At 36.9% G+C, this 8,999-nt stretch overlaps 1 protein-coding gene across 1 annotated transcript; it reads left to right on the forward strand.

Annotated features, from left to right (window-relative positions):
• The first annotated feature begins 221 nt into the window (after nucleotides 1-221).
• On the forward strand, nucleotides 222-1,393 carry TRAM1L1 (translocation associated membrane protein 1 like 1). The gene has a single exon (XM_062199109.1). It carries the CDS (start codon nucleotides 222-224, stop codon nucleotides 1,335-1,337), a length of 1,116 nt encoding a protein of 371 aa, XP_062055093.1. The 3' UTR covers nucleotides 1,338-1,393.
• Nucleotides 1,394-8,999: the final 7,606 nt, after the last annotated feature.

Genomic DNA, 8,999 nt, shown 5'->3' on the forward strand with positions numbered 1-8,999 from the left:
GCTCGATTTCCTTCCCTGCCTCCGCCGTCCCCCTGGTGCGCATGCTCAGCCCTGCTCGGCCCTCGCCTTTGATTTATTTTTATCCCGGCGGCCGCGGCGACCCGGGACTGGCTCCGGGATGTGAAGTGGAGCCCCCGGGAGCTGCATCTGCGGCGGCGCTGTGAGGAGCAGCCAGGGGGAGGCAGCTGCGGCTCGTCGGTGAGTATCCGGGAAGCGCCACCATGGGGTTCCGTAAGAAGAGCAGCAAGAACCCCCCGATGCTGAGCCAGGAGTTCATCCTGCAGAATCACGCGGACATCGCCTCCTGCGTGGGGATGTTCTTCCTGCTGGGGCTTATGTTCGAGGGCACCGCGGGAGTGTCGATCGTGTTCCTGACTCTTCAGCACGGTGTCACGGTCCCTGCGAGCGAGGAGCCAGCCTCGGGCTCCAGGTCCCTCTATCACTACGGTGGCAAAGACTTGGCCACGGTGTTCTTCTACATGCTGGTGGCAATCATTATCCACGCCACCATTCAGGAGTACGTGTTGGATAAAATCAACAAGAGGATGCAGTTCACCAAAGCGAAACAAAACAAATTTAACGAGTCGGGCCAGTTTAGTGTCTTCTACTTTGTGTCTTGTATCTGGGGCACAGTCATTCTCATCTCTGAAAACTGCCTGGCAGACCCCACTCTCTTGTGGCGCTCTCACCCCCATAACATGATGACATTTCAGATGAAGTTTTTCTACATCTCGCAGTTGGCCTACTGGTTTCACGGGTTTCCCGAACTCTACTTCCAGAAAATCAGAAAGCAGGATATCCCTCGGCAGCTGATCTACATCGGTCTTCACCTCTTTCACATTTCTGGAGCTTACCTTTTGTACCTCAACCATCTGGGGCTCCTACTTTTGGTGCTGCACTACTCTGTTGAGTTACTGTCCCACATGTGCGGCCTGTTTTATTTTAGCGACGAAAAGTACCAGAAGGGGGTCTCTCTGTGGGCCCTTGTGTTCATCCTGGGGAGACTGACGACTTTAATCGTGTCGGTGCTCACTGTTGGGTTTCACCTGGCGGGGTCGCAGACTCGGGATCCAGACGCCCTGACTGGGAACGTGAACGTGTTGGCCGCTAAAATCGCGGTGCTGTCGTCCAGTTGCACCATCCAGGCGTACATCACGTGGACCTTAATTACCGTGTGGCTGCAGAGATGGGTGGAAGAGTCCAACCACCAAACCTCGAACGCCAAGAAGAAAAGGTCCGTGACTAAAGGCAGGTCTGCCAAGAAAGGAGCAGAGAATGGTGTGGAATCCGCCAGCAGGGTAGACCCCCTTCCAAAGAGGAAAGAGAAATCTTCATGATGAACTGATTACCAACCAACTGATTAATGCCTCCAAAGGAATCTGTTCTTCACAGTATCTGCATTAGAGATTTTCCTGTTCTTGACAATTGTTTGTGCTCTGATTTTTTTTTTCCTTTTACTCCTGTACTGTTTAATATATTTTAAAGGCATTTGAGGGGAGGCTGATCATACTGAATGGGAACAAAAATCATTTTGGCTAAGACTAAGCAATATGAATCAAATGCTCTCAAGATAGTTTAGGGATCACCACCATATTTTGTCTTGAGTTTTTTTTTTTTTTAAACTTTGGATATTTTCCTGATGATTTATAGAGAAAACTACAAAAGTCTGCATATCAGTGATATAATTTCTTGCTCCCACAAATCTTTTATAATCGTTAACAAGGCAGTTTGTTATAGCAAGATCATATTTTTAATGTTCTTTTTCAGGGTAAATTGGAAAATACAAGTCAACTAAGTGTTCTCTAATTGTTAGATGTTTTGTTTGTTTGTAGAGTTTACAACTGAGAAAATATTTGTAAAACCACCCAAATGACCATCTGTTTTACTTAATAGGTATTGATTGCTAGTGCTACATCTCCATTAAAAAATGGGACACTAATAGGTGATATGTATGGAAATTTATTGCCATATGCGTTGAATCAAAATATCTTTAAGTAACATGAAAGTTTGCTGAAGAAGTAACATGATTCCTGTCCATTTTAAACAGTGGTAAATGGGAACTCGTAAAATTAAAAGAAAATCATACTTAAATGGTCTCTTTTTTTTATGTTTGTTAAAAATAGTTCTAAGTGAATTTTCATAAGTCGGAAAACCACAGAAACTTAGAAAAATGCTGTTTAATCTGTAAACACTTTTGAAAAACAGTTTTTGATTTATATGTACAAAAAGAATTATACTAATTACATTTCGAAAATAATATGGTAATCTTAAATAATTTGAAAATCAGATGAATAAATAGTCTTATGAAATACTTTTTAAAAACAGTGTTATAGTCTTGCTTCCATCTTTAACTGGAAAATATTTATCTTATATGAGACGTATTTTGAAAATTATATGTACATATTTGTATATACTTTGTATCTTTATAGAAGCTAGCAGAAACAATGAGTTATAGAGGATGAGTGTATTTGTCTCCTCCCAGTCCTCTTTCCAATTTCATATCCATAATGCGAATGTTCATACATTTTTAATGAGATGGTACTTTAAAAATATACTGGAATGTGCCATGTGTTTCTCATTCCTCTGTATTTTCCCTGATGATGTCTTGTCTCTATGCTTTTGATATCCTTCTCTTTGTTTTAAGTAATTCAATTTTTCCAGCTGTGTTTGTTCCCCCAAGGAAATTCAGTGTAATTATGTCACACTTTACCAACAGAGAAGCTACTCTTGGTGGAGATAAGTCACAAAACAAGACTTTTTATAAAGGCTTCTACAGCAAGAGTTTTATATGTTTTCAATTTTTATTTAGAATAATTGCACATATTTATGGGGTACAGTGTGACATTTCAGCACCTGTAAACAGTGTGCAGTGATCAGAGCAATAAACATGTCCTTTTCTTTTTCATCACTTTCTGTTTGGATGTTTAGAGATCTTCTCTTCCATTTGCTCATAAAATATCTAAAAGGTTATTGGCAACTATGATCACCTGCTATGTTGTGCAACATTACGAACTTAGTCTTTTTGTCTTTGGTACTCATTATGCACCCTACCACTATCACCCACCACACACACACACAGACACGCATACACATACACACTAATGTGAGTTGTTGAACCTTGGATCTCAGAATCTGTGCTACTAAGGCTACAGAATTAGCTAACTAACAATTTAAAAAAAGTAGTGAGCATGATGGATTCTTCAAGGGTACTTTAAAGTGTTCTTGGAAAGAACCAAATCCATCAACTCGTAGAAATCTTTATCCTTTGGTAAAAGATTATATGGGATTGGTAGGGTTAAGTTGGGTCATAAGTCACTGTCTTGTCAAATTAATTCACAAATATTGATGATCTTGAGAAGAAAAATAAAAACAGAGAAGGATGCTGGATGCATCTCAGCTACATATAGGAGTTCAATAATTATTTCTGGAAAATAATCATATGTCAAATAAATTGTGAGTAATATTACAAATGAAATTCAGTTCAATACAAATTGTTAATTCTCTTATTAAATATATTAGATTTTCTAAAAGAAAAACTCATTCTGTAATGAATTTCAGTGTGATAATTTGGTCCCAATCAAAGTGGACTACAAAGAAGCATAAATTTCTATTATGATTTGAGGTATTATTAAATATGACATTAGTTAACTCTGAAAGCTCAAATAACTAATCACCAAAAGCTGCAAAAGTCATAAAGTTGTATGTGATACTGATTTGCTGATTTTCATTTATTAACTGCAATGGTTGTTAATCTTTATTCCTTAAGTAAGTCTACGATGTATAAGTTTCCTAGGATAGATTCAAGTTATAATTTTCTTTTAAAATTACGATTCTATTAGCAGTTATTTGAAAGTGTACACCATTTTTCTTAACACATAGTATTGGTGTGTATTGCAACCTCTATATCTTGTAAGGGACAAACAAGTTTTAAGCTTCATTGTTGCCTTAATGATCAGTATAACTCTCCATTTCATGTGAATAAGAAAACAGTAACCCCATAAAATATTGCTCAATTTACCTTTCATCAGCATTGTTTACCTGTAGGGGAGCTGTGCATAGTCAATATTGTATTAATCTGTGAACAATTCAAAAAGGTTAAGTTACACATCAATAATGCAAAGATTTTCAAAGATATAATATTCTATCCATTTAATTAGAAAAAACAAGGATAAGGTTGTTAAGTTCTTAATCAGCTAGGTGGAGAATAATTCATACAAGAATAACAGCAGGCATTTTGCCATTGCTTTACATAGGAAGTCATATCTAAAAATTTCTTAGAGGAAACTTTTGTTGGGAAGCATGATAGTTCATGAGGCATGTGGAATGGGCTGACTTCTATCCCTGCCTTGTGGCAGAGAACACCTTCCAGTTGGGCATGCAGCCCTTGCTAACCTGGAGACACAGAGATGACATGCTTGGCTGGATTGTTGTTGACTGTGTAGAGTAATTAACTTTTGATAACATCAGACTAGATGATTGTATATTTCATACTCCCATCTCCTGAGTTTCTCTGGAAATAAAGTTTTTTTTCTTTTCACTACCATCTTGGAAAAACTACCTACAGTGAAAAGAACAGAGTACTACATGTCAATTATTCACAGTCATGTAGAAAAATTATCATAATTACTTCATTTTAAAAGATCAGGGATTTTCAAAATATCAGATTGGAAATCTCTTATAATTATGCAGTCATAAGACTAAATTTTGCACTATAAAACTTTATAGGCAAATCCTTTTTAAACCCTGTACCATCTCACAGTTTTAAATATTCGGTAAGACTGGATAAGTAAAATATTAAGAAATTAGCTTTTGAGGTGAATAGCATGTACTTCTCTGCTCTCTAGTGACACCAAGGTATTTTGTGCTACATAGCATTATATTAGCTAATCATTTTCATTTTCAAATGTGAAAAATATAGTGGTTTGAACTGACTCCTCAGAGAGAGATTACCATATTCCCTAGGGGAATGATCCTGGAGTGTGATAAATGGTTAAAGTTTCAATTGAATTTAAAAAAAAAAAAAGAAAAGAAAAGGATTGTGTGTTTCGTATAGAGGTTGAAATGTTGGTATAGAGGTTGAGTCCTGACTGTTTCTGATTCCAGCTGTCGTCTAATGCACACCGTGGAAGCAGCAATGGTTACCCAAGTACTTGGGTCCCTGCCACCAGTGAGGGAGACCCCGATGATGATCTGAACCGTTGGCAATTTCAGACATTGGAAAATGAACCAGTGGGTGGAAGGTCTCTTTCTCTGCCTGTGTCTACATCTCTCTCTTACTTTCAAATTGAGTAAAAAATTATATACTTTAAGGAAAAGTAAAGTGTTAATGCTATAGTAATGTAATGTTTCAGCCAGCCTAGAAGTGACTGGCATCACTGTTAAGAGATATAGCTACCCAATAATTCAGGGAAAAGTCAAGCTTACCCAAAGGGCAGATTAAGTCTCAAAATTAAAAATAATGCTCAATTCCAACACCACCAATGCTATTAATTAAATCATGTCAGTTTACAGAATATCATGGCTCGCTCAGAAAACATTGGGAAAATGGAACATTCACTAGTTCCCAACTGAGATTTTCCCTAAGCCATCTCACACTGAAAAGTATTTGCATCCCAAGGTAAATCTGACATTTCTTTCTCTTAGTGTCCTTATTGTGAAGATACTTATAAAAAAAAAAATCTGTATTCTTACCTCAACCTTCAAGAAAGCCAAATAAATAAAGTTGTCAAAACAAACATTTAAATATAACATGAATTTTAATACATTGTTAAATATGTTTCCAGCTATATAAATATAAATTCAATGGAGGAAGGTATTGATGTTTATAAATAATGGTTAACAGAAGGACTGAGGATCCAGCCCTTGCTCTGGTCTTAGATCTATGTGAACCTTTTAGCATGCTGTCCTGGATTGCATACAACCATAGGGACAAGGATACTTCTTTATTCTCAGAAAGCTGCCAGAAAGATTAATAATATATACCTATACAATGCCATAATTACTTTTTGCATGTGTGTGTATACAGCCTTGCTCGTATGTTTATATATCCTACATACATGTGTACAGTCTCTGTTTATGCATACATATATGCATGTGTACATACATCTATATGTTTAAGATTTAGTTATATGAAAGGCAGAATGGCAGAGGAATGAGATGGAAAGGTGGATGTGCAGAGGGACAGAGAGAGGGAGAAAGAATGGAAGAGAGAGATCTTCCATTCACTGGGTCACTCCCCAAATGGCTGCAACAACCAGGTCTGGGCCAGGCCAAAGTCAGGAGTTAGTAACTTCATGTTGGTCTCCCACATGGGTGGCAGGTGCCCAAATACTTGGGCCATCCTCACCTGCTTTCCCAGGCCCATTAGCAGGAAACTGAATGGGGAGTACAGCATCTGGGACTTGAACCTGCATTCTGCTATGTTGCAAGCTGTTTGCAAGCTGCAGCTTAACCTCCTTGCCACACTGCTGACCCCTATATATTTTTCTATCTATCTATCTATCTATCTATCTATCTACCTATCTATCTATAATCTAGTTATCTACAATCTAGTTATTTTAAATAGACTATTTTTTAGGAAAGTTTTGAGTTCCAGGAGAGTTGAATACATAAATACTTAAATGGAAATTAAATGCACATAACTATGATATATTTTTATATGTTACAGAAAATACAAATGGTATGGTATGAAAATGTTTGATATATAATAATTCCAATTACAAATGTTATGCTTGAAACTATTAAAGTAAATTACATTAAGAATAAAAGATTCTTATACTCAAAATTAAATTTTGGAGTAAATAAAGGAACTAAGTGGTTATTTAGGAAAATCAGAGTGTCACCAATACAGTTGAGAGCTCAAGTTCCATAAGAGTGGAAATTATTGAATGACAGATTTGGCAACAGACGTGTCACTGGCGATACTGTTTGATCAGTTGCAGTGGAGACGTGGAAATGGAATCTCTGTTGGAATGGTTTGAGGAGGGATAGGAGGTTAGGATTAGTCATATAATATTAGTCATGCTTTCAAAATAATTGTGAATTGTTATAGATACTAGATAATAATCTCCCTGGTGTCATATAGTATACATTTTACATAATTGCACACTCATTAGGTTGTACAGTGTCATATCTATATTACAGTCCCTCAAAATTTGTTGAATTTACTTGAAATAACATTCTATTTCTTTATTAAAACCCATAAACACACAAAACTTTTAAGACCTTTCCTTTGTTATGTTTTTAAATATTTGTTTTCTTTTGTTACTGTTTATAAATTAATTATTTATTAATTATCCATCTGTAATTCATTTATTTATTATCTTCTCTGCATATTTCACGGCTAATATTATGCATTTTTTTAAATCACTAAGGTGGGGTAAATGTGTTGCAGCAGGTTAGCACACTATTTAGAATGTCCGCATTCCGTATTGGAGTGCCAGTTTGAGTACTGGCTATTCTGTGTCTGACCCAGTTCCCTGCTAATGAACCTGAGAAGCAGCGGATGATGGCTCAAGTACTTGAGCTACTGCCAAGATTTGGAAGGAGCTCCTGACTCCTGACTTCAGCCTGGCCCACCCTCAGCTATTGTGCTATTTGGGGAGTGAACAAACAATGGAAGATTTTCTCATACCCCCCTCTCTGTGTGTGGGTGTGTGGGTGTCACTCTGCCTTTCAAAGAAATCTTTGTAAAAATCACTAAAGAAAGTTAACATTTATGCAAGTCTAATACAGTGGAAGCACACAATGAATATATTTTGATTGACAGCTCATGATTTGAGGATAGAGTGTACATCATTTATTGGTTTAAACATAAATTGCAAAAACTATTTCATGTAAATACAGCAATCTCTTCGTAAACCACTTAAGTGAAAACCCTGGCTCCAAACATTAGAATGTTGTTTAGGATGGATGAATGTCAAACACAACATCCTAAAGCCAAGTTTGCTTTGCCAAACTCTTTGAAAGTACACTGCTGCTTTAAGATAAGAATTAAGTTAATAAATATTCCAAATATAAGCTATTATTCGAATCCTAAGCACCTGGATCAGAGGGCAAATCTGAATCTCACACATTTATAAAGGAATTCAAATTGCTCGCCATTTTTAATAGCGTTTTGTAAAGCTGAAGAACGAGGAGAATTATATCATTTGAAAAGATGCAAAAGACTGAAAGAGGGACACGATTTTTGCTGTGAAAGGAGAACAGACATCCTAATATACAATTAGAGCTCAAGGCAGTGGTCATAGCTGAGGACATAGATTTGGGGATCATCATTCTAAAAGCAATTTTAAGTCAAGTCATTGAACAAAGTCATCTAAGAAGAGGCATATATAAGGAGGAAAGAAGTCTATGTTTAGCCCTGGAGCATTCCTACAGATAAAAATCAAGCAGTTAAATTGGAGCCAAGAAGGAAAATTTGTGAGTGGTTGATGTAGGAGAAGATCAAAAACTAAAAGTAAATGAAACCCTGGAACCCAAACCTGGCTGACAGCTGTAAAGTAGGCAAAAACGAAATACAGTCACAGAATCACAAACTATTCTAATCAATACAACTGAGAGTTAAATTTCATTGAGATTAAAAATTTTTGAACAATGGGGATTTGACAATGGGTATGTCACTGGAGATAGAGGATCGATTTCAGTGGAGAGGTGGAGATGAAAGCCCTCTTGGAATAGATTGAGGAGAGACTATGAGGTTAGGATTTGTCATACTATATTATAAATGCCTTCTCTACAATTGTCTCTGTGTGGTGCAGCAAAAAACAGAAAAGAAGAATGTATTCTATTATGTACTAGACAAAGAGGAATGCGCAACCCAAAGAGTTTGTTATTGTTGTTGTCATTGCTTTTAGGCAAGAGGATGTTAGAGAATATTTCTATATTTCACTCTGAAGAAAATGACACAGTCCAAGTGATCAATTTCAGGTCACAATAGAGCATAATGATAGCTCTAAGAGTCAAAGGGATCACATAAACAAGACTAGTGCCTGCTAATA

This window comes from Lepus europaeus, chromosome 8 (genome assembly GCF_033115175.1).
Source record: "Lepus europaeus isolate LE1 chromosome 8, mLepTim1.pri, whole genome shotgun sequence".
NCBI lineage: Eukaryota > Metazoa > Chordata > Mammalia > Lagomorpha > Leporidae > Lepus > Lepus europaeus.

What these genes read in the sequence shown, in the direction of transcription:
- TRAM1L1 (XM_062199109.1), top strand. Translation starts at nt 222, where the DNA reads ATGGGGTTCCGTAAGAAGAGCAGCAAGAACCCCCCGATGCTGAGCCAG.